At 48.9% G+C, this 25957-nt stretch overlaps 1 protein-coding gene across 1 annotated transcript; it reads left to right on the top strand.

The window, feature by feature from the left end:
- Nucleotides 1–31: 31 nt before the first annotated feature.
- Nucleotides 32–24180, top strand: LOC137605503 (probable phospholipid-transporting ATPase IIA). Its single transcript, XM_068330227.1, has 28 exons — nt 32–170; nt 1895–2039; nt 3306–3419; nt 3636–3744; nt 5176–5234; nt 5809–5860; nt 7135–7229; nt 8004–8084; nt 8217–8292; nt 8579–8655; nt 8878–9038; nt 9121–9263; nt 10022–10134; nt 10723–10932; nt 13132–13293; nt 14135–14227; nt 14314–14397; nt 15374–15544; nt 15631–15729; nt 17081–17170; nt 17296–17440; nt 17744–17808; nt 18758–18913; nt 20295–20359; nt 20581–20689; nt 20779–20836; nt 21547–21750; nt 22896–24180. Exons 1-28 carry the CDS (start codon nt 103–105, stop codon nt 23030–23032), a joined length of 3141 nt encoding a protein of 1046 aa, XP_068186328.1. The 5' UTR covers nt 32–102; the 3' UTR covers nt 23033–24180.
- Nucleotides 24181–25957: the final 1777 nt, after the last annotated feature.

Raw genomic sequence — 25957 nt, forward strand, 5'->3', positions numbered from 1 at the left:
TATTCCGCTGCCTCCGTGAGTGACAGCTGGAAGCCTCCGCCCCAGAAGCGCCCCAGCCCGGCGCACCGATACAGCCTCTGACTGCCGCCCGGAGCCGCAGGAATGAACGACAACATCCCGCTTCAGCCCGTGAGGCGGCTGAAAAGACACGACAGCAAAAACAGGAGCGGGTGAGTCTGTTGTTCAGCGCAGAAAATAGACCCCGAAGCCATTTTTCTTTAGCGCGATTCGCTCCCCGGCTGCTGCTAACGTGGGTGTCAGCTAGCCGCTACTGGAGGCGACACCAACCGGAACCGAGCGGTGGTGTGTTTTTCTGGGGGGGAAATATCAGACATTAAGGGAACGAAAGCTAATAGATGCACTAATATTCATAAAAAAATATGCAAACGTTTATTATAGCTTAGCATTCACCAAGCTAACGTTAGCTAGGCATCCTTGTTCCGGGCTTCTGGTGAACAAGTGCATCCACGCCTTGTCAATATTTGTTCTGGTGGCCGAAGTTCAACCAGCGGAAAGCTGCTTGTCGGCCTCGATCAGAACCGGAACAGAACCGTACATTCAACCCACTAATGAGACTGTGTGTTCATCCTGATGTGTGTTTAACGGTCAGGCCTCCTAATCGATGATGTGGAGACACGCAGTGATCGGTTCGTAGCTGTGACGTCACCCCCGCTCGCCCCCCCCTCCTCTCCTCCTCCCGTCAGTCCAGGATGGACGTCAGCTGAAGGCTAATGCTAGCTGCTAAAGTTAATTATTCGGAGGCCTGATGTTAGCATGTCAGGCTAGGTTTATGTAGCATGCATATCTAGACTAACTACGAACCCATTGATTATTATTGGTTTGCTAACTTTAATGTTAGCATCAAGATTTTATTTGCACTATGGAGCATGCTAATGTGACGTCATCATCATGTCGTCATCATCATGTTATCATGACATACCTTGGATTATTTTATCTTGGAGCCTTGCAATGAATAAAGTGATTGATTAATTGATGTGCAGTATTTATATATATTTTTTATTTTTAAATTTTATATACTGATTTTAATCCCCGTAGGGAAATTAGTGGCACATTCTATTTAGTTGAGATCATGCATATATATGTGTGTAATTGATGTTTATTGATGTAGAATTAATGACATCAGTCAAAGATGCTTTCAGCCTTTTTAGACTCTTTTTGTCAATTACATTTTAACCAGTTGACGGATCACCATGAAGCTGGGTGGAAGGGTGGGGGCATCAGCCATGAGGCAAATCATTAAATTGTGGTATGCTTTTTTTTTTTTTTTAAACTGAATAGTCAGTGGTGGAAATACAGAATCTGTTTTACAGAGTACATTTAATTCAAATGAGGTCCAGGTGTCGTCTTCTTGGTGTTACTTTACCGCACAAGATAAATGAAACTTTACCTGAAAGAAATGAATGGGTTTTGTTCTGGCTTGAGAACAAAATGGAGTCAGTAGTCATAAAACTGTCAGAAGCTCAGGGGTCTTTTCTAACAGCAGCGAACAGAGGCTTTAGAGTCTTATTTCCTCTAAGGTCATTAAATGATTAATCATTTATCGGAGATCTTTGTTGTTCTGTGTGGGAGGGGTCTTTTTTCTCCAGATGAAGCCAGCGTCTGATTTATTATTTGTCCAGACTCCACCGCTGTGGATCTTTGGCTCCGGTGGGTTTACAATTAAAATAAGCGACTCATTAACGATGAGATGTGAGCGGGAATTCATTAAAAATGTCACCGTCTCTCTGAGCACAAGGTTAGCTGCCAGACGCCAGGATGACTCCGCTAAATATTAACTTCATTTTCTGTATGTAATTGTGTAAATATGAGCATCAAGTGGATGAAATAAAATGTAGAAGTCCTTGACCCCCCCCCCTCCCCTTGTCGTTCCCAGATGCTGCCCCTGGTCGAGATGCTGTGGAATGGGGGACTTCCGTCCCCGCACCGTGTGGCTGGGCCACCCAGAGAAGCGGGAGCAGAGGTACCCCAGGAATGTCATTAACAACCAGAAGTACAACTTCTTCACCTTCCTGCCTGCGGTTAGTGTCAGTCAAAGGTCACCCCCCTCCGCCTAACCCCCCCCCCAGCTGTCCCAGCCTGATTCACTGTCTATGGTCGGACGTGTTTCCCATTGGGACAGTCTATTCTTGCTACACCCTTGGCTCCCGCTGGTTGATAACAATGTAGTCGGTGAAGAGGCTGAAACGTCTGATTCATGTTCCAAAAGAATAATTTCATCTACATTACATATAAGATGAGCCAGAAGTGAAGCCCCAAAGCAGTTTAACACTCAAACATATGAAGTTTATTATAAAATACAACAAAAGCAAAAAAATCTTCCTTTTTCCTGATAAAATCTCTGTTTATTGAGTCGCGTTGGGCGTCAGGGCTTTGTGTCTTGTTTCCACAGCAGGTGTGTGTTTCAGATGCAAGAACATGTTGTGTTTATCTGCGTTCAAGATAAACAGTGTGTTGTGTGTGTGTGTGTGGCCGGCCTGATCCCAGGTGAGGACATGCTGGTTCAGTGGATTGTGTGGACACGGCCTCTGGCAGGGGTAAAACCAGAAGCTGCATCCAGAGGTGTTTGAAATGCCCCTCCTGGGGCTTTGTTTGGAGGGTAAATACTCCTATCTTTTGAGATCAGGAATAAATCTTCTTCTACTTCTCGTGGATCAGCAGTAACTCAGTTGTGCGTTTGAACCCTCACATGTTCCCATCCTGATTTCCATATGCATTTGTTTTCCAGACATTTATTGTCTTAAGATCTTATTTAACTCGGGTCGACTTTAAAAGTAGCTCACATTTGTTTGCCAGCAGAAGACGAGCAAAAGTCCTTTGCATTGCAAATAATGATGTTTATTATTTGTTTTGGTCCATGTCAAGAAGTTCTTAGTAGAAGACGTGATTGTTTTAATGTGTGTGTGTGTGTATGTGTGTGTGTGTGCACGTTGTCACGTTGTGTGTTCTCTGCACCAACGCACTAACGTTGCCTCGCCTTTCACATCGGTGGTGAAGGAAGCTGCTGCACGAGTGTTAAAGTGTGATGCTGCAGGGGGAGGAGCTACAACACCAGTCTGAAAACAAACACACACTTATGACGGGGTCTGACCAATCAGACGCTTTCCAAAGATCCGAGTTTGAAACGACCAAAGCTCCAAAACCAACAGTTCAACATACGTTCATTCCCTGAAATGGACGTTTTATCATTGAAATGAATGTTTTGTAGCCAAACAAAGAAACGTGTTGAAGTCATGTGAATGATAAAACAATGACCCCCCCCCCCCGTCCATTCTTTTTCTTCCCAGGTTCTGTTCCACCAGTTCAAGTACTTCTTAAACCTGTACTTCCTGCTCCTGGCCTGCTCTCAGTTTGTGAAGGAGTTGCGTTTAGGTCCTCTTTACACCTACTGGGTCCCTCTGGTATGTAACACCCCCCCCCTCCACCAACACCTCCCCCCACCCTCATCATCGTCTTCATTCGGCTGCATTTTCACCTGTTTGATTTTTAATGAATCAGTTTGAAATTTTAAAAATGAATGAAAATGTTTTGGGGTTCATTTAATTTGGATGGGTGTCAGTTCAGGTCGTCGTCCTCAGCTCGTTTGTCATTCTCTCACCGTCTCTCTCTCTCTTCAGGGTCTGGTCCTGATCATTACCATCATGAGAGAAGCAGTCGAAGAAATAAGATGCTATCTGCGAGACAAAGAAGTGAACTCTCAGATCTACAGCAAGCTCTCAACGAGAGGTACCGATTGGATGTTTCTCACCACAGGAACGTTTCCCGTCCGTCTCGTCTCAGTTTAACTTCTCTCCTTCCTGAACCTGTGGCTTCCGGTCCTGGTTTCCTCCCTCTCCGTCTGCATCAGTCCCTCGGTTGTTAGCCATTCTCTTTCCGCTCAGGGTTAGCTTTGATCAGCTGGGAGGTATTGATCACGTTGGGGTATCTGAGCCTCTCTGTGGGGCTCTGGAGCAGGATGTGGCCTGTTGGTCAGTGACCGTCCACTAACATACGGTCCTTCATGGCGTTCCTCTTCCAAACCGCTGCTGGGTTTAGCAGTTATTTGAACTTTATAAAGGGTTAACATCATGGGTAGTTGTTGAACTGAATCCTAAAATTTTTGCATTGAACCCCCCCACCCCCACCCCCCTTTAAACAGAGGTAGGATAGGGTTTCAGTTGTTTCTGTAATACCGTCCCGGTTGTGTTTCCTTGATATCTGAACCACGCTGCTTGTTTCTTAGCATCTATTAGCCCGAGGAGGTCGGTCCTATTAAAACTTATTGGGGCGAGGGGAAACGGTGGCTAATTCAAAGCAGGGATGTAAAAGTGTACAGCAGAGGCCTCGGTATAAAGTGCTACCAGCAATAAAAAGCAGGAGACCTCTTGTGGTTTCCATCACGTCGTCCCTTTGATGTGGCAGCTTGTTTCAGCCATAAACACAATGACTGGTTGCCTCCATGATCCCCCCCCCCCTCCAGTCCATATCTGGGGCTTATAGAAACTTTATGATGTTGGACCTCGGTGTGTTTTACAGCGTAGGAACTTTGTTTAGTTTGGTCTCGGATGTCAGAAGATTTGGAAAAATGGTTTTGAATTATTTATTTTTTTTACCTGCGATAGAAAACACGTTTGAGTTTACCGTTATATGACAGACAGCTGGAAACACATTCAGTCAATGAAGCAGTCAGTTTAAACATTTCTTCTTGTTAATTTATTTGAGATCAAATCTGACATATGGAAACGTAAAGTTTTTTGTTTTTTTTTCATCAGATAGTGACTTTATTCATCCCAAACTGGGAGCATTTGGAGTTTCACAGGAACCCAAATGTGCAGCAATATTAATGTGCTTTAATGTCTTACATATGCAAAGCCCAAAGGTCACAGCAGAGATCAAAGGTCGCTGATCTCTTCCAAACAATTTTGCCCGTTCATTCCAAATGAAAAGAGTGAAAAAAGCCCAACTCCCCCAACATTCCTGCAAATCTGCACAGAAAATTGCCCTCCCCAAATTCACCCGGGCGACCGGTGAAGCATGCAAGACTGCCCCCCCCCCCGCCCCACATAAGACTCAATCTGCTTCAAAAAGTATTTGCAGATGCAGCGGTCATGATTTTTAATTTCCCATAATTCAATGGGAACACCTGAAGTAAAAGAGAAAACCTGTTGTTTTTTTCAGGCACAGTGAAGGTGAAGAGCAGCGGCATCCAGGTGGGAGACCTCATCATCGTGGAAAAGGTTTGTGAAGGACTGTCAGGTGTGTGTGTCTGTGTGTGTGTGTGTGTGTGTGTGTGTGTTCTCTAAGGTCTTTCTACATGAAATATGAGACGTGAGTCCTGTCTTCAGTTTCCAGCTCATTTCAGCGCGGATGAAGGAAAGGTCATGTGCGTCGTCCGACGCTGATACGACTGATTGATTCAGAGTTTTGTGGGTTTTGAAATCAGCAGCGGCGCAACCGGAATCTAACAAAGAAGTTAAAACACTTTTTTGTATTATATTATATGAAACTGAACAACAACAACAACACACACACAGTTAAAGGTTAGGGAAGCTCTCCGGATGAGCGTTCCGGTGCAGCAGGAGGGACCGGGTCAGGCAGAGTGTAGGACCTGTTTAGGGTCCCGCTGAGGCCACCATGATTTGCTGCGGGGCGTATTAGTTTGACTGACTGGCTGTTGCTAATGTGGCACATGAAAAGCCAGAAGTCTTACTTTTCTGCAGTTAAATGGCAGAGTGAGGGGGGTGGGGGTAGGGGGGGGCAGCTCAGGAAGTGATGTTGAAGTGATGTTTTTCTTTCTGCCCTTCTTTGTAGAACCAGCGCGTTCCTGCTGACATGATCTTTTTAAGGACCTCTGAAAGAAATGGTAAACATCTGCTGGTCATTCATCCAGAGCTCCACAACACGCCTGGCGACCGGGAAGCGACTTGTTTAAAAAAAAAAAAAAAAGGGCGCTGAGATGCAGGGATTATCCCAGAGCGAGGACAGGAAAGAACAGGAAGCCTTTCCATGTCTGAGATGTAATTGGGTCCAGTACTCAGCCATCGTTCAAAGTCGAGCTTGTAATCGCTCGCTCGCTCTCTCTCTCTCTCGCGCTCTGTCTCTCTCTCGATTTATAACTAATTTTGTCTTTCAAATGAGAAAATGATGAAAAGGAAAATCGAGGGAGAGACAAAAATCAAATCCAAAGACGAAACGGGAGACGCGACCGCAGGACGCCTCATCTGAATAATCAAATATGGATTAAGAGGATTTGAGAGTGATGAACTCTGAGGACTGGGACACATCTTTTATTTGCACATAAACAAAATACAAATCCATTCAAAGTAAGAATGCCCCCTCCCAACCACCACTGGGAGAACTTCTATCTTCAGCTCCTACAAACACTGAAGAAGTTTTGTTGCTTTTTCCTGTTAGAGGAAGAAAAACAGCAGCTTTGTTTTACTGGAAATAGAGGCAGGTTATCTCTCTTCCATGTGGAGGCCATTAGGTCAATTATGAGGAGCTTAGGCCGGGATCGGGAATTCTGGACAGGATGACACACGCAGGCCGGGTGGGGGGATGGGCTCTGCTGCATGCCTGCACCTCCATCCCAACAGTAAAAAGCAGTTTTATCCCCTTCAGACGTTTCCATTCACGTGGGCCCCATTCATCCAACAGCAGACCCGAGCCTTTGGTTCCTTTCTGAAAAAGAACTTTTCTTTTTAACTTCTTTTTAAAATTTTATACAATACTTTATTTTACAACAGAAGTACAGCAATCCCTTGCTTGTTTGCGCTTCAACATTCCTTGGTTCACTACATTGCAGATTTTTAGTAGGTAGTCACGTGATACCGTACACGCATTCTATTGGCTGACAGAAGTCGGAAGTGCGCTAAATTCTGAGACTCGCGCAACGCAGTGCACTTCCGTGTATTAAAGAAACACTTTTCTCTAAAACAAAAGTGCTTTAAACAGTCCATAAGAGTGAGGGGAAAGGTAATACAGGTAGAAGGTGATTTAATATCAGTATGGGGAGGGTTCATAAACGTTTAAATTACGGTAAATAATAAAATAAATAATGCACAGTGCACCCGTGCACCCATTGTTGTCCCTTGGGGTGAATGCCTCCATCACCAGTCGCTCTCCTCTCTGTCCCAGGCTCCTGTTTTGTGAGGACCGACCAGCTGGACGGGGAGACAGACTGGAAGCTGCGCCTCCCGGTGTCGTGCACGCAGAGGCTGCCGACCGCTGGCGTGAGTCCCGAAAGACAGACAGACGGGAAGTCGGTCAGCTGACGACCTGTGTGGGTTGAAATTTCTGTCATGAAGGCAATCACAAGGAAGATTTTATTTGACCTTGCCGCAGCAGTGGGTGAGAGATGCGAGTCAACCTGTAGCCGGTTTGGTATGTCTCACCGGATCATAATTCAGTGATTAGTGATCATTTTTTATACAGTAGAGAGCGGTGAAAAACAAAGAACTCCTTATGGAAAAAAAAAACCGCTATTTTATCAGATACATACGGTGGGAACGGCTCAGGAGGAAGCTTCTCATGAGCTCTGGCCTTGGAGACTAATAAGTCAGATAAAAACATGAATGAAGTGGGCAGTTGTAATGAATGAGACACAAACGTGAAAGTCGGCGTTCTTCTGTGGAGACGGTCATTTAAGATGTTCCATCACACCTCACAACCTGCTCGAGTCTGTCGTTCCGATCACAGGCGATGCCCTGACAGAGAGGTCACAGGTTCACCTCGGGCCTCTCCACGGCGTCCCACCAGGGGAGTGGTGCTCGTCGACACTGATGAGTTATTTAATGCCCAGCATCAGTTTGGTCAGGACCAGCATAGAAAACGCGTTGATCGAGCTAATCAACAATAACACAAACTGAAGTGACGTTTAAATGAGCCACTTTTCATCCAAACGTGTTCCCCTGACGTGCGGCGAGCGTTTCAGACCCCGGCGTCGCTCCTTCCTGTCTCTGACGGCGACTCGTCTCTTTCCCGTGTCGTGTCTTTTGGCGTTTCAGGACCTGCTCCAGATCCGATCCTACGTGTACGCGGAAGAGCCCAACATCGACATCCACAACTTCATCGGAACCTTCACAAGGGTGAGCGGCTAACACGCTGCTAGCACGGTGTGTTAGCATTAGCTCCATGATGGGGTGCGACGATGAAGCTGACATTTCCTGGAGCTGTTTGTTTGTTTGTTTGTTTGTTAGTTATCGGTGATGTCGTTGCAGGAGGACGGTGACCCTCCGGTGAACGAGAGCCTCAGCATTGAGAACACGCTGTGGGCCAGCACCGTCGTCGCCTCCGGTAAAGCTCCGCCTGACGCCGCGGCTTTATGTTCAGGAAGTAGCCACGGCCCATTTGGCTCTAAGAGCACAGATTTGATCCAGAGTTGTTGGTTTCCTCTCCTAACTGTCGAAAACTTAGCGGGAAACAAACCAACAACCTAAAAACGACGTAACTCTTGTCATCCGTTTGTGGACGTCTGTCGCGTCTGATTGTCAGGCTGGTTCATGTCCTCCCGTCCTGACAGGTGGTTTTATGGCCCTTCGGTGACTGTAATCATCACCACCCCCCTCCTTCCTTTCTGCAGGCACCGTGGTGGGGGTTGTGATTTACACCGGCAGGGAGCTGCGGAGCGTCATGAACACCTCCAACCCGCGGCACAAGGTACAGTCGTCTGAGCCGGAGCCTGAAGGCGACACCGGATCAGCGACTGCAGATGGTGTATTTGATTGAACCGATATGTAATCAATCAAGTGTGTGAACGATTAACAGTCGACACTGGAGGGCTGAGCACACGTCTGACTTTACTCAGTTGAGTTTATTTAGCTTGAATGATGTCACAACTGCTGGTCCTATCGGCCGATGTTCCCGTGTCGCTCCCGGCAGGTGGGTCTGTTTGACCTGGAGGTGAACTGTCTGACTAAGATCCTGTTCGGGGCCCTGGTGGTGGTCTCGCTGGTCATGGTGGCCCTCCAGCACTTTGCGGGACGCTGGTACCTCCAAATCTTTCGCTTTCTGCTGCTCTTTTCTAACATCGTACCCATCAGGTACGGTTCGGGTCGTCTTCAGTCATCCGTGTCGCGTGATGTGCATCGGCTAACGTGTGTGTGTGTGTGTGTGACTCTGCAGTCTGCGCGTCAACCTGGACATGGGGAAAATGGTTTTCAGCTGGATGATTAAGAAGGACTCCAAGATCCCCGGGACGATGGTGCGGGCCAGCACCATACCCGAGCAGCTCGGACGCATCTCCTACCTGCTGACGGACAAAACAGGTCAGAGATCCAAAGAGGAACGCTCCCAGGCCCCCCCCCCCATAGTCCTGTCATTCCCGCTACGTCGGGGGGTGGGGGGTAAGGTTAGGGTGAGGGGTCTAAGTTATCTGAAAACACTTCTGATTGGAGTTCACCGTGTGAAGCAGTGAAATATAACTGCTGGGGATTTGCAGGGGAAGTATCCAGTAGGATGGAATTAAGTCCCTTCCTTCCCGGGGGGGGGGGGGGTGAGTTAACCTGCTGCTTATTGGACGCTTAAATCATAAAAGAGCCCGCAGCCTCTCGTCCTCACACACCTTTTGAGCACAACACCTCCGCTACTGCACTTCCTCAGGCGCGAGGTGTTACGCGTCAGATTTACAGCCCCCTTGCCCAATAAAACGATCTACCGCTTCCCCCATCCAGACCGCCATAGGCCGGGCGGGGGGCGCGGGTCAGGCCGGGGTACACGCGACGCCCTTGAGGTCTTTTTGATAGATTGCCGGGAAATGCTTTTAAGGCGAGTGTGAGGATACAGGAGTTGTGTGTCGTGTCGAAAGGAAAGGGCTCCTGGATTTTTTTTTTTTTATTATATCCGATTACCACATGTGACACATCGACCCCGTTCCAAACAGACGCTGTAGGTTCTGCCTGTAAACCCGGGCCTGGAGATTCTTCTCCAGATGCTGACGCTAGAGAAGTTAGCCTGTTTAGCATCCGAGCGCCGACGCTGTTGAATGTTCTTGTCAAATCGATTTGTTTCCCGTGATCTGGACCAGGTACCCTGACCCAGAATGAAATGGTGTTCCGGCGGCTCCACCTCGGAACGGTGGCGTACGGAATGGACTCCATGGACGAAGTGCAGAGCTTGGTGTTCAGCGCCTACACACAGGTAAAAAAAGAAACAAACAAAAGAAGGTACAACAAGCACGAGGCACCGGTCCCGACCCAAAGCTAACAAAAGTCACATTTAGAAAACAAACACAAAACTGGAATTCCAGAATCTTGGGAAAGTGCAGAACAAACAAGCAGGAGCATTGTGTGGAGGAACATATCGGTCGGTGATTATTGTTTGGTCCAATGCTTCCTGACCTCAGATGACACTCTTTGTCCCCCCTGACACCAGAGGTTAGCGAAGCAGGAAACAGGATTAGCCCACGAGCGACGCGCTGACCGGGCTTCTTTAATGGCGCTGCCATTAACGCCTAAAAATAGCGCGGCCAGGGAGCAGAACGCTCATATTTACTTTACACATCTGGTTATGTTTGCTGGGCGCTGTCAGGCGACGACGGATGAGCCGTAGATTCTGGTCCGGTTAGCATCTCCGCCTTTAAGTATCTGTGTGTGTGTGTGTGTGTGTGTATTCATGCGTGTTATTTTTAACCCAGCTTCACGTTAGCATGCCGCACAGATCTTCAGTTCGGTTCACGTCAACGTAAGCACCTTGACCTGTAAGCACCTATTTTAACTTGCCCCGCAGTCCGCACACGACCCCCCAGCCTCCAGGGCCCCCGCAGCCACCAAGGTACGCAAGACCATCAGCAGCAGAGTCCACGAGGCCGTCAAGGCCATCGCCCTGGTGCACAACGTGACGCCGGTGTACGAGGCCAACGGCGTGACCGACCAGGCGGAGGCCGAGCAGCACTACGAGGACACGTGTCGGGTCTACCAGGCCTCCAGTCCGGACGAGGTACAGAACCACAGACCGGACCGGGAGGGTCTAAGATCTACCAGAACCACAGACCACACTGGGCTGGTTCCTGTCAGAGGAGAGGTTCTTGTAGATCTGAGACTAAGACTGGGTCTACCTTTAGTCCAGAGTGAGAATTTAGAACATGACCTGCATGGAGAGGATCATTTCGCATTTATCATCTGTACTTAGAATAGAATAGAATAGAATAGAATAGAAGGTCTTTAATGTCATCAAACACAAGTGTACAACTCTTGGTGCAAAAAAGGACTCAGTTTTAATTATAACGTGCAAAAACAAAACACAGGTACAAGAAACAAGCAATTATAGAAATATCTTTACATTGAGTCGTCAAAAGTGCTTAATTCAGTTCTCAGCGTCCTGCTGCTTTAATGGGAATGATAATAATAGCAGTAATAAATAAATAGAATAAATAAATAATAAATAAATCTACAGGTAGAAACTAATTTGAAAAGGAAAAAAACTTTTGGAATCGACGCGTTTTTAAACCTCTTTGGGATGAGAAATGGTTCCTACTTTCCTCCTCCCGCCGTTTCGTCCATCAGATCGACAAAATATACGTGTTCGCATTGATTTATTTTCAGCCGGGGGGGGGGGGCAGTCACTTCTTCTACTTGAACATCACTTTCTCAAGGACAAACACTGAACTCTGACACGAGAGCAGCTTCCGCTCGTCCTCCCGAGCGTCTCGGCTGCCTCCTTATCAGAGGGGATATTCGCCAGCATGAAACTTTTATTTCCCTCGATTATGAATTCCTTGATCATCAGGAAGAGCGCCGCCGAATCCCACTTCCATCCATTTCCTGCCGTGTAAATACGGATTTCCTTAATGTGCTCCCTGGCCCGCTGCGCTTCAATCCCCTCTTGCAGTTTTCTCTTTGATAGAACGTTGCGACACCTGATGCCCCCACAGATACCAGCTCCGCGCTGACGGAGATAGAATCCGTCTTTGTGACTCTCGGGGCCCGTCGAGACGCGCTGCTCGTGTGCGATAGCATCTAAAGCGAAGTCTGCTCTGCTTTCCTGCAGGAAGTCTGAGTATTGGTGTGGTTTGGAGCACAAAGAACACAATGTGAATGACTGGAACGCTTCTGTCCACCAGAAAAACCCTCGTATGTCCAGGTTTCTTTCTTTTTTTTTTTACCTCTCCTGATACTTGGTGGCCAGACTGGAATATTAATATCATAGGTAACACAGATGAACAGCGGAACGTTGATTCACCAGGCAGAGTTCACATGTGAATCATTTGTCTCATAAACAACTTTCAGCCGTGTGGCAGTTGTGAGTCAAGTCAACCGGATCCACCGGCAGTCAGTCCAGTTTGGATCTGTGGCCAATCCACACACACACACACGCACACACACACACTGCTGCTGCTGCTGCTGCTGCTGCTGCTGCTGCTGCTGCTGCTGCTGCGAGGAGGTTCTGTTGTGGCCTCAGCCAGACCCAAAAATGTCTCCACGGTGACTATTTCTACACTGCGGCTCAGCACCAGCTTCATATTTCCCAACCTGGATGAGTAACAAGACGGTCGTCTGAGCTTTTCTGACGTTAGAGAGCCCCCCCCTCCCCCCATTCCACTCAGACGACATTTGTGTTTCCAAAATAAGGAATTTTTGACCCACAAAATTTGAGGGTTTTTTTTTAGTAATAGTCTCATCTTCCCCCCTGGATGATGGATGATAGATGGATGGATGATGACTGCGTGATGCAGCCTCCGGTCTGGAGGTTATTGTCGGCGGCGTCTCCTCTTTTTTTTTTTTCCCTTCTCGCACACAAACAAAAAAAACGATGGTTTTAATGGATGTCGATCGTTGCGTCCTTCAAAAACTGTATTTTCAGTTCACAAGTGGACCTTCAGAGTCAATCGGCTCGAGCGCTGAAAATGCTGCAGTTATTGATTAATCTGAATGGATTGAACTGATGTGACTAAAAGCGGCTTTGACTGCTGTCGTCCGTTTAAGTGATCAGTAAGAGAAAGGCTCCATCATGAGGACGGGTAGACGTTGTATCAAAACATGGATGTTTATTTCTATTTACAAATGGATGCATAGGTAGATATAAAATTCTCCTAATTTCTCCTCACAATTTCGTTGTATTTATATAATTGTATAATGACAAATAAAGCTTCCTCTTCTTCTAATGGCCTGCTAAACCCTTTCCGTGTCCTGCCGCTAGGTGTCGCTGGTGCAGTGGACAGAGAGCGTGGGGCTGACCCTGGTGGGTCGGGATCAGTCCTCCATGCAGCTGCGGACCCCTACTGGACAAATCCTGAACTTCACCATCCTGCAGATTTTCCCCTTCACCTATGAGAGCAAGAGGATGGGCATCATAGTGCGTGTGAGTGTAAATAATAACAATAAAATCAATAAATAGATGACATAATGTTGTGTTTTCATCAAGAACAACAGCTTTTTGGTTTTGTTTCTTAAGTCGTCTCAATTGCAACGGATGTCAGCTGATGCTGAGTGTGTGTGTGCGTGTGTGTGTGTGTGTCTGGGGGGATTTGTTCAATTAAATGAGAAAACCAGGTTTGTAGTAATGAATATTGTGTGAGATCAGCCTCACCTCGCTGTAACCTCTGACTAACCCGATGATGGACTTCATTTTTGTTGGCCGGCCTGGAGCTCAGGAAGCTCCAGATTTTTTAAAACTCGACTTCCTCGTGGTAATTTTTCCAAAGCCTTTGTGAAAACCAAAATAAAGTTCAGGATTTCTAGGCAACACACCATCAGGAAGTAGAACATTTGAACCTCGACTGACGTGAATGTCTGCAGAAAAAAAAAACCATGAACTTTAAAGTCTAACAAAATATGTTTTTATATCGTCTTTATTAAAAGACGATATAAAAAGTGTGTTTGTTCCATTCGTGTTAGAACACATATATGGGAATTAGATTTGAATAAAAATAACGCTGTAAGCTTGTTTACATCCAAACAGGAAGTAACTTCTTTTTGATGTAATCTTTTTTCAAGTAAACAAAAGCTAGTGGAGATGAAATGGTGTCATCTCCACATTTAATGGCCTTCATCAGCATCTTCATCAGGGCTGTGGATAGTCTTCATCAGGGCTGTGGATAGTCTTCGTCAGGGCTGTGGATAGTCTTCATCAGGGCTGTGGATAGTCTTCATCAGGGCTGTGGATAGTCTTCATCAGGCCTTCTGTCTTCCTGTCTGTCCAGGACGAATCCACGGGAGAGATCACGTTCTACATGAAGGGGGCCGACGTGGTGATGGCAGGCATCGTCCAGTATAACGACTGGCTGGAGGAGGAGGTGGGTTCCATCTTCATCTTCATCTTCATCTTCATCACTTCACCACATGAAGGTTAACCTGCTGTGTGACCGATGCTGTTCTCCAGTGTGGAAACATGGCGAGGGAAGGCCTGAGGGTCCTGGTGGTCTCCAAGAAGTCTCTGACGGAGGAGCAGTATCAGGACTTTGAGGTGAGTCTGACTGGTCCTGATGGGGGCGGGGGTGTACTGGGAGGGGGGTGTTCTCGGGGGTGGGTCCCGGGTCGGTTCTGGACCAGGACTGAAGTCACACTCAGCCGGTCTGACTGTTGAACTGCAGAAACAAGAATACATGTCAGACATGTTCGGTCATTCTAAATGTCAGCATGGGACAGCTGTGTAATTAGAGGGTCCAGTCCCCCCCCCCATCCCCAACCAGCACACACCCAGCCCCACTCATTGTTTGAGCAGGGCGGGGCTGTCCCCCCCCCCCAGCCCCAGGCCCATTACTGAAGTGTATAATTGTGTGAGCAGAGCTGGTGGGCAGCAGTGAGTCACCACTGAGTCACACACAGAGTTTGTGTTCCTGCGTGAGTCACGCTCGGATTGTTTTTGCGTTATCTCACTCCCAAATTGCCCCTGGAGCTAGACGGCCGAGAGGGGCGTCGCCACGGCGACCACGCCGCTCGCAGGCCAGCGGGTTTAAACCGATTTGTGTTCAAAGTCAAAACGCCGATCGTTCTCTGTGCGAACAGAGAGAGTTTGCACAAACAAACAAACAAAAACACACACACACACACACACACACCTCCTGTGGTCAGCATGCAACCAATCCGATGGCCTTTCCAGGGTTATAGAGGCGTTACATGTGTTCAGGTGTGTGAACTCCCCCAGGAGGATTCAGGCAGCAGCAACAGGAAATCCGTCAGAAAGAGGGGGCTAAATAGGGAACGGGGGGGGTCACTCGTCTTAACATTACACACACACACTCACACACACACACACACACACACACACACACACACACACACCGAGGTGACGTTGTGTGGATTCCTGTTGTGAAATGAGATTCTGATTCTGTGATTCTGCTCTCGTTGCCTGGTGACCATAACCCCCCCCCCCTCCTCGTCTCATAATGTTTCTGCCTTATTTCTACTAATTCGACCACCCCCCCCTCGCTGCTCCCCAGGCACGCTACATCCAGGCTAAGCTAAGCGTCCACGACCGCTCGCTGAAGGTTGCCACGGTGATCGAGAGCCTGGAGATGGAGATGGAGCTGCTGTGTCTGACGGGGGTGGAGGACCAGCTCCAGACGGACGTCAGGCCCACCCTGGAGATCCTCCGCAACGCCGGCATCAAGGTGTGACTGCAGTGTGACCACAAACAAACAAACAAACAAACAAACAAACAGACTCTTTACTGACTGGTTCTGCTGGTTCCTCTCAGGTCTGGATGCTGACGGGGGACAAGCTGGAGACGGCCACCTGCACCGCCAAGAACGCCCACCTGATCACCCGCAGCCAGGACATCCACATCTTCAGACCGGTGAGTGCAGAACCAGACCCCCCCCTCCATTTACATGCATGTGTAGTGGGCAGCGGTCGATCCCAGTACGACCGGGTTCATCCCAGTTTAGGCGGCTTCCTGCCTCCGTCGGCTAGCGGCGCTGCAGACCCACGCGGCTCCTCCTGCAGCCGGGGGCCCTGAATAAATCACCTCCCACCCGCCGAAGCATCCAAGCTGCTGTCAAGCAGAACAAAACAGGCCTTCGCTGTAACAGAGGAGAAACCCGGCTGAACCCCTCCCAGCGGGGAACGCTCACAGGGCCCCGGCTTCCTAATTTGTTTTGCAGGTTTCACGCTCTCTCGGCGCTTTGATAGTCCGCTTCGGCCTTCCTCTCTGGAGCGGCGCCAGAACCCAGGGAGCGCCCCGCCAACGGGAGGAAGGTTACAACTTGCGCACAACCGCGGTAACTGGAAGAGAATAACAATGGTTGGCAAGGCTTGAAAACCTGGGTCCCAGCGGACGGGTGGGGGTGGAGGTGGAGGGGGGGGGAGTGCTGACTGGGCCTGCAGCACATACATCTGGATTAGCTTCCTGGTGGCCACCAATGGCCTGATTGGGACTGACGTATGAATAGTCAGCGGTTGAAGGATATTCATTCCAGAGCAGAACTCCTGTCGACGGATTAACACCGCGTCCTGTCAGCGCCGCCGTCTTACAGAACCTCACGGCTATATTTGAACGGCGCTGCTCGCTTTTATTGTACGGCTCCATTTCACGCCCTGTAGGTCGGTTTGTTTAACCCTCTGGAAGCTCAATGCTAACATTTAATCAATAGTTTGTTTTTAGCCGTATTGATTTTTAAACATCTAAATTTTATTCAGCTTCAGTTGAGCCAAGTTAGATTTTAAATACTAAAAAGAGATTTAATGTTTCCAACAGAATTCTAACTAAAGGTACTTGTCATACATCTGATCAGAAAGTTAAACATCAAGTAAAGAGTTATTGATTAACTTGATTCATTGATTAATTAAAGGCGGGATGTTTACTCCACCATGCGTCCTTTCTGTTTTTTATTTTTATTCTGCTTCTTAGAATGTGTCATCCTTTCGTCACCATAGCAACACATAAATCATTCACATGCATTAAAGAATCGGTGCAGGGTTGCAGCTTCACGTTGACCCGCATAATGTGTATTGATTCCCTCAGCAGTAACCGATCGATTCTGATCGATGCGTTCCCGGTCGGTGGTGCCCGTGCGTTGGCCGCGATGCGTTCGGGTGAAGTCTGTAACGTGTTGCCTCCGGCGTCGCTACAGTCAGGAGGCAGACAGAGTGTCGTGTTCGATAGGTTTCTGCGTGCGAGCGTTTTTTTACGGATGTGGTTTCCACAGGTGACCTCGCGAGGGGAAGCCCACCTGGAGCTCAACGCCTTCAGGAGAAAACACGACTGCGCTTTGGTGATATCAGGAGACTCGCTCGAGGTGAGCTCCGAACGCCTCGGCTCTGCCTGCCTCCCTGTGGTGTCTGTGGTCGGGGCGAGGGGGAGGGGGGGGTGAACCGTTGACACGCCTCGGCTCACCCGTTCCTCCTGGTGGGTTTCCTGCAGGTTTGTCTGAAATACTACGAGTACGAGTTCATGGAGCTGGCGTGTCAGTGTCCCGCCGTGGTCTGCTGCCGGTGCACCCCCACCCAGAAGGCGCAGATCGTCCGGCTGCTGCAGGAGCGCACCGGCAAGCTCACCTGTGCTGTAGGTGAGTGGAATAGAGAGCCGTCCAATCACAGTCTGTGCAGCTTGGAGTGATTTAACTCGTTTAAATCCAGGTTTGGCAGCAGAGGATGTTTAACTGCATGAACGTGAAGGTTTTTACTTCACTGTGTTTAATCTCATTCTGATTCAGAATTATTTTTTTTTTACGTGGTGGAATGTTAATGCATTCCTCTCTCAGCCTGTGGGTCTGATAAGGCCGGCTGGAGGGCGTGTCGCCGCTCCCAGCTGGTCGATGTGCGCCGCCGATGTGAATCCTGACACCTCCGTGACTCCTGTTTTCTCTTAGGGGACGGAGGAAACGATGTCAGCATGATCCAGGAAGCCGACTGTGGCGTGGGAGTGGAGGGAAAAGTAAGACTCTGACCATCAGATGGACGCGCCGCTCTCACAGATATTCTGTCTGCGTTTCCTGTCAAGATCTCTCTCACGTTAGACGAGGGTTCCTCTATTGTCTGAGCTGAAACAAAGATGACAGGATGCGTTTTGATGTGAAAGTAAGAGTCCGTCCGTCCCTGTCAGGATGAAGCCATGGCGTCAGTTAGCTTAGCATAAAGACGCTGAGCGAGGGCGGGGGGGGGGCTAGCCAGGCTCTGACTCTTTAGTCCAACACCTTGTGTGTCGTTCACGTCGGCTTGAGAAGAATTCATGGATTCTGATTCTTCAGTCACATTGTGAGGCAGGTTTTCTTCTTCTGTGACTCAAAACTGAGTGTCTTTGAGTTTCAAATTCAAAAAACTTTATTAGTCCCCAAGGGGCAAATGAAAGCACATGAGGCAGGATACGTGAAAAACATACAGTGAAAAAATAAACATAAATAATATATAAATACCACGTTTATGTTAAATAATAACTCAAAACCTAGTTTAAAATCTAGTTAATTCAAGAACTGGTTAATTCAAAATCTAGTTAAATTAAAACCTTGTCAGTTCAAGAACTAGTTCGACACCTAGTTTAAAACCTAGTTAGTTCAAAACCTAGTTAGTGTTAACTAGTTAGTTTAACTAGTAGTTAACTAGTTATTTTCTGACTTTTGACCAGATAAAAAACCTGAAATTTAATGTTTGAGTAAAATCTGTCTTTATAGATAAATAGATAATCACGTTATCAATCCTGGAGGAAGTCATGTTTGTTATTAAACCTGCAGGAATCGGCCGGCATCGCGTTCACACAGAATTTTTCCACCTTGGGTTTGTCTCAAACAAGCGAGTTTTATATTTGTCACGGTACAATCGCTGCATTATGAGGCGAGTGAAGGACGTCTTGTAGCCGCTGTGTGTGTGTGTGTGTGTGTGTTTGACAGGAAGGAAAGCAGGCCTCGCTGGCCGCCGACTTCTCTGTGACTCAGTTCAAACATTTGGGCCGTCTGCTGATGGTTCACGGTCGGAACAGCTACAAAAGGTCTGCAGCCCTCAGCCAGTTTGTCATCCACAGGAGCCTGTGTATCAGCGCCATGCAGGTATAGCACACACACACACACACACACACACACACACACACACACACACACAAAACATGTCGTCCTGTTCCTTCTGAACATTTAATGCCGTTCTCCTGAGTTTCTAATCAGTGGCGTGGAACAGGAGGCCGTCTGTCGCCATGGGAACTGCAGGAATTCTTTTAGTTTTTCAGCTGAAATGGATTTTAAATAGTTAGATAATAATAAGTGATTATATTTATGAATGAAAATGCAGGAAATGAATGCTTTGAAGTTGACATAACCTTTAAACCGACGCAGAACGCGTCCGTCCTGATGGATCCGCCTCAGGTTCTGAACGGATTCCTGATCGCTCTGAGACTTCCTGGTTCACTAAAGTTCACTAAAGCACAGAACCGCATTAAGGAACTTCCTGCTTCCTTTTGAAGGCCGCCGCCCATTCAGGTGATGATGTCAGAACGATTCGAATAATAATCCGCTTTCTTGAAGACATGACGACCGCCATCGTCTCGTCTTCAGCCACGATCGGGTCACGGATGCTGACCCGAGCCCAGCTGGCTACGGGTGAGAGGCGGGGTACACCCTGGACACTTGGCCAGGGTATCGCAGGGCCACATGAAGGACTAACAACACACACTCACACCTACGATCAATGTACAAGCGACTGATTCACGTCAGCTGAGTGTTTTTGGAGGTGTGATAATAATAAAGTAAATGAATAACTATAATAAATAATAAAGTAAATGAATAACTATAATAAAGTAAATGAAAAGAGACTTTTTGTTGTTCTGGGTCAGTTTTCCGAGCCCGTTTTGTGCCGACTCATCCTCCACGTCGGGTTGTTGCTATCTTAGTTCGGGCCGCTGCGGTTTTAGTTCCTCCACCGCGACTCCGACCGGAATGCGGGGAGGGAACAATCGGGTCAGGGGTGGTCACGGAAGGGCGGGGTGCGGCGTGACTCAAAGGCCTCGACCCATGATGCCCTTCAGAACTGAACCCCCCACACACACACACACACACACACCCCCACGCAACTATGGCCATCCCCAATCAGGTTCCTTAATCCCGGTCTGGCCCTGATGGCGGAGGGGCAGCCCGTGATTCATGATAGGGTTTCGGGGAGGCCCTCCCCCGCGTGCGGTTTGGATTCCAGCGGCGGCTGACATCCCATCATCGTCTTCACGTTCTCCACACGCCAGGATTAGATCGCCGCTGCGGCGGCGGCGGCGTGGAGACGTGGGACGTCCCGCGGAGCGCGGTCGGCTTCTGTTTGTCAGATGATGGCTTCATTTGCGCTGCCTGAGCAACGTCTGTGATTTATGCTGTTTATCCACCCCCCCCCCCCTCTGATTCTAGAGTGAAAACCTGCTGACACGCTCCTCTTCCTTTTTTCTCCCCCCAGGCGGTCTTCTCGTCTGTTTTCTATTTCGCTTCGGTCCCCCTCTACCAAGGCTTCCTGACGATCGGGTGAGAATCGCTGTGAATGGCGATGACTTATCAGCAGAGCATTTGGCCGCCGCTCCTCGCTGGCATTTCCTCCGTTGAAATGCTAGAAGGGAAAATGTGAAAGTACCCACTTGTGAAATAAACCATGCAGTATGTGAAATGTCGTGTTTGGGGGCGGCGGCGGGGGGGGGGGGTAACCCCCTCCCTACACAGAGGGGTCACATGACGTTTGTCTGTTCCAGATACTCCACCGTGTACACCATGTTCCCCGTCTTCTCCCTGGTGCTGGACAAAGACGTGAAGTCTGAAGTGGCCATGTTGTACCCGGAGCTGTACAAGGACCTGCTGAAGGTGTGTGTGTTCCAAACCCCTCCCACCCCCAACGCCCCACAATCAGGTGAACACACACCAACCTGACGTCTGGTCTGGTCTCTCCGCAGGGCCGCCCGCTGTCGTTCAAGACGTTCCTGATTTGGGTCCTAATAAGCATTTATCAAGGTCAGCGCAGCCTCGGCGGAGGGATACGTACCCGCTAACTGACGCGCAAACGAGAACCAGCTGTTCACACACACACACACACACAGGCTTGAGTCGGCGCTGGCTGCCGACTCAGCGCTTCAGCTTTAGGACTCCTCTGGAGCGGCGTTTACAGCATTAAGCTAGTTGTTAGCAGATGCGTCCCAGCAGACGGCAGCACATCACACGTCACGTGGTCAAATACAAACCCGAAGACGGCCGTCCTGCTGCGCTGCGTGACTCACAGCGCTGCAGCAGGCCCCACACACACACACACACACACACACACACACACACACACACACATGCATGCTGCGTTTTAAGAGGAGGTTTGATGCGTGGACCACAACGCCAGAAGCTACGATGCTACGTCTAATCAGCTCCTGTCCAAACCAGTTTGTTTGAGCTGCTGCTGTTAGCTTCCATGTGTTAGCTTTCAGCTAATGCGGCGTAATGCTAACAAAGCTAGCTTAGGGGACAGTTATAGGGCAATGACGATGTTGTGCTCAGTGGTTTCAGCTAAACTAGCAGCACAAGTGTGCGAACCGCTGTAGCTTGGACACCCGTTAGGCCAATCGCTGCTTAGGACACGCCCATCCTGCGATCACATGATCGCACAGAGAAGAGTTAGGGGATTGATGGTTAAGTATCTCTTCCTGTATTGGCTGTAACTCCTCCTCCTTCCTCCCCAGGGAGCATCATCATGTACGGGGCGCTGCTGCTGTTCGAGTCGGAGTTCCTGCACATCGTGGCCATTTCCTTCACCTCCCTCATCCTGACCGAGCTGCTGATGGTGGCCCTGACCATCCAGACGTGGCACTGGCTGATGATCGTGGCCGAGCTGCTGAGCCTGGCCTCCTACGTCGCCTCGCTCGTCTTCCTGCACGAGTTCATCGGTACGCAAACGCGGATTCCAACCCCGAGCGAGGACACCGCGGCGGCTGGCGTTACGTTTGTGATGTTGTTGTGCTCCTGCTGACCTTTTAGTACGTCAGCGACCAGACCTGCTGGTTGACGCCGCGCCCCCCTGTGTGCAATAAGCTCACATACCAGGAAGGTCAAAGGTGAGCGCATTGACAAGTTGTCCTGGGTTGAACGAGACCCGGGCATGTCGTCGTATCAAAAAGGAAATGCCAACGGGCCTGTCGGCTTCCTGTGGACCGCCGAGTTGGCGTGTTTGTTGCTGCAGAGCAGCGTTCAATAGAAAACGCCACAGAGGCTGGATCTGCATCCGGGGGAGGCTGAGTCGGTCGTCCCGTCCAGCTTCAGGCCGCTGGACGCCGTTTTGCTGGAGCCCGATTTAGCTGTTCCATATTCAGACCTGTGACGAGCTCCATTCTCCAACCGACCGCGTTCTAAACCTTTATTTTCAGCTTTATGTGGGGCGTGGAGTTCCATTTCTAGCCCATCTTGACCACAAGCGTCGTGACTGGCGTGTGGTCAAACGCCCGTTTTGGACACTCGTCCTCCCCCTCTTGAAGTCGCACCAGAATAGATTTTAAAGGTTCTTCTTCTGGCGCTCTTTACACACTTAATTGGTGAATTTGTTGAATACGTGGTTCTTAATCAGAAAGAAAATTCCTGCGTTCCCAAAACTGCACGGAGAATCCTCTGCTTTTAAAGCTGGGAGAATTCTACTTCCTGTTTACGTCCTTCAAACCCCAAATTATGGGCACCGTAGTTCCAAAAGTTAAACCGGTGAAAACACCAACAAAACGGGCTTGTTTTCTGGTGTCGGAGCAAACGACCAATCATGTAACGAATAATTAACTTTATTTAGTGAAAATATTCTCATTCATTCATTTTCTTAAGCGCTTATTCCGCCTTCGAGGGTCACGGGGGTTGCTGGAGTTTATCCCAGCAGACTTAACGGGCATTAGGCAGGGAGACGCTCCGGACGAAGAATAAATATGCGTTAAATTGTTTTGTTAAATAAATAATAAGAATGTTTTGAACCACATTATCCATGTAGGGTTTATATGACGATCCCCTTTCACGCCTGTGTGCCCTGCCCCTGACCTCTGACCTTCTGTCCACGCAGACGTTTACTTCCTCACCACGCTGTCGTTCCTGTGGAAGGTGACGGTCATCACGCTGGTGAGCTGCCTCCCCCTCTACATCCTCAAGTACCTCCGCCGACGCTTCTCCCCCCCCAGCTACTCCAAGCTCACCTCCTAAAGACGGGCCGCGGAGCGCCGACCCGGGTCGAGACGAATCCGTCCGCTTCACTTCGGACGCTCGAGCGGCGGTTTGGTGCAGAGACTTGACGGCTGATGTCAGGTGGAGTCCACCTGAGTTGTGTTTTGTGTGTGTGTGATGAATCCGTTCCGACCAGAACCAGAACCTCCCATCAGAGATGGGAGCGAAGGGCGACGTCTCACTCTGGCTGGAAACTAACCGTCTAATCTCCATCACCATTGCTAAAACCGGCTCTAACGGCGCGTCAGCTGACCTCATTCACCCCCCCCCCCTCCATCCGATGATGACTCGCAGAACCAAAACATTCAGCTGGCTAGACTTTGCATAAAACACACGTGTGTGAGTTTGTGTGTTTGTTTGCGTGTCGCCGCCTGTACTCGTGACCGACACGGCGTAGGAGGCGCAGACGCTTTATTTTTTGCATGACCTGTGGCGTGCGATGTTAAATCTGTCCTCATCTCCTGTTGCCCCCACCCTGGGCCATCGGGTCGGTTGTTTACGGGCTGACCCTTGCAAGCGCGGCTCCTGATTGGCTGTCCACAGGGGAAAACGCCGCAGCCTCTCATGTGGCTGCTGGGGCGGGCCAATCGTCTGCACTGCATGATGAGTCACTGTAACAGTGACCCAAAGCCATCACTGAAAATACCCGCTGACCCGCCATTCTGCCCCCCTCCTTCCTCCCCCCTCTCACCTCAACCAACCTGTGAGACAAAAAAAAGGGATTAAAGCTCCTTCCTTCAGCATCAATCCCGTCTCTGAGAATCACAAGGAACGCAGCAAACGATCGGTTCCGGTGGGGAAATGTGTAAATAATGCCAAATAATCAAAGCCCCCCCCCATTCTCAGGGGGCGGAGCCTGTCCTCCAGAATGCTATCAGAAAGCCTCTGGTTCAGTTCCGGTTTAAATTCAAGCTGTTTGCACAGTTTTGTTTCGACTAATGCTGACATGTTTGTTTTTTATGTTGATGAAGCAGAAACAATGACACGATTCTTTCTCCTGTAAATAACCTGTTTGTCTATTTATTAACATGTTTTATTTAACGCTGCTGGTTGTTGCTCAGATGAGCAGAACAAAAAGGGAGACTCGTCCGTGTCGTCGTTGTGATGAATAAATCATGTGTTCTTATCTCGTTGGGTCGTTTCTTCTACACTCAGTTCACCACCAGAACCACAACCAGTCAGGGTCCACAACCAGAACCACAACCAGTCAGGGTCCACAACCAGAACCCTAAACCAGGAGTCAGTGTAGAGTTTAAAAGTGAGTCTGGGTTTTACGAGGTCGGGATTATCGAGTTTTATAGAGAGGCTCTTCATGCGGACATCTGCTGGGCATCTGTGTCACAGCTGATTGGTTGAAGCAAAACGTGTGTGTGTGCCCCCCCCCCCCACCCTATTGAGATGCCCTACTGTGAAGGAGCGCTCCTGGATCCTGATACACCTGGAACCACACTGTCCTCAGGTGCCGTTTATAGCCTGGATCCTTTCATGTGTTTCTTAAAGACTGGATGAAGCTTAGGTTCTCCCCCTGTGACCCCCCCCCCCCAGCACCCCAGCCTGGGTTTTCTGAGGTCTTCTCTCCAGACGTCTTCATCTTCACATTTACAGCTGAAGGGTAAGGACGTGAAAGTTGTGAATTACTGGAGGATGGAGTTGGAAAACCTGGACAAAAGGCGGTGTGGGGGGGGGGGGTGATATTGTTTTTACAATGCTGCGCTCAAAAGGGAAAAATCCATGAGCTGCTGCCACTTTTCCACTGGACTTAAGTCCCCCCCCCCCCCGCCAGTTCTCTACAAACATCTGAGTATCGATCAGAATCCTGTTACGTAACGAGGCGCTCCGATCCAGGATGTATGTAGTTTCCATGTTGATGGAGCGCCTTAGTTCATTTTCTGCAATTTGGAAAAAGAAGGAAAATGTTTTCCAGAGATCTGGAGTTGTGGCAGGAAGGAAAGAGGATTCCTCATTGAGCAACGACACGCCAGCGCCGCCCGAGCAGAAACGCTGTCAGCAGCTCCAGCGCCAACCCATCACCAGACAGACAACCCGAAAAGAACCGCTTCCACTTCCTGTTTGACTTCTGTCCACTCCAGGGTGGGTATTAAAGCCCCTCCATGTCTCAATGTGCCCCTAACCCCCCCCAACCCCCTTAATCTGAATCTCAATCATGACATCACAACATTTATAAACAGCATCATCATCTGCGTCATGTGACAGAGGCGTTCGGGTTTTTATTTCTGAGCGGCTATTTGTGAAGTTTAATGAGGAACAAATTTGAACAACAGGAAATAAACAACAGTTAGCATGAGCTAATCATAGACTTGAAAACCCGCGGATTAGCTCGTTGCTACGCTACCTGCAAAGGGATTCCTTGTTTTCTTTTCCCATTTGGGAAAACCAGTTTGAAACCTCTCTGGTACCAGTAGACCAACCAGTACCACTAAAAAAATTACATCTCCACCTCCCCTGAAGGAAACATGCTAATTCTGCTAGCCAGCGGCTAGCTTTAATGTCCTATAAGGAAGCAAACGGAAAAATTCAATGATCGACTGCACTGTTAAAGCCAGTTAACCCCTGGGGGGCAGGTTAGGGGGGGGGTTCATTGAGGTGCCTCCATCCAATTGCGTAAATTCAGGGAAGGCCTCAGCTCGGGATTCAAACCCACAACTGGTTCTGATCTGCAGGAACAAGATGCTTTCATGTTTGTTAAAGACCCGTGTCTCTGCTCCAACCTTTACCCCCACCCCCTCCACCCCCCAATGGAGAGAAAACGGTTTTCCTCCACACATTACCAGATTAATCAGTCTCAGTCAGAGTTAATGTGAGGGATGAATCCCGTGCCTCTTACATAACAGAGCATCCAGCAGAAGTCCACCTCCGCCCACCTTGACCCCCCCGATGTCCCAG

This window comes from Antennarius striatus, chromosome 2 (assembly GCF_040054535.1).
Source record: "Antennarius striatus isolate MH-2024 chromosome 2, ASM4005453v1, whole genome shotgun sequence".
Taxonomy (NCBI): Eukaryota; Metazoa; Chordata; class Actinopteri; order Lophiiformes; family Antennariidae; genus Antennarius; species Antennarius striatus.

Excerpts from the sequence above, each read along its gene's own strand:
- LOC137605503 (XM_068330227.1), top strand. The coding sequence starts at position 103 with ATGAACGACAACATCCCGCTTCAGCCCGTGAGGCGGCTGAAAAGACAC. Across the intron at positions 7,230-8,003 it reads AGAGGCTGCCGACCGCTGGC|GACCTGCTCCAGATCCGATC; the intron begins GTGAGTCCCGAA and ends TTGGCGTTTCAG. Across the intron at positions 17,809-18,757 it reads GCGTGGGAGTGGAGGGAAAA|GAAGGAAAGCAGGCCTCGCT; the intron begins GTAAGACTCTGA and ends TGTGTTTGACAG.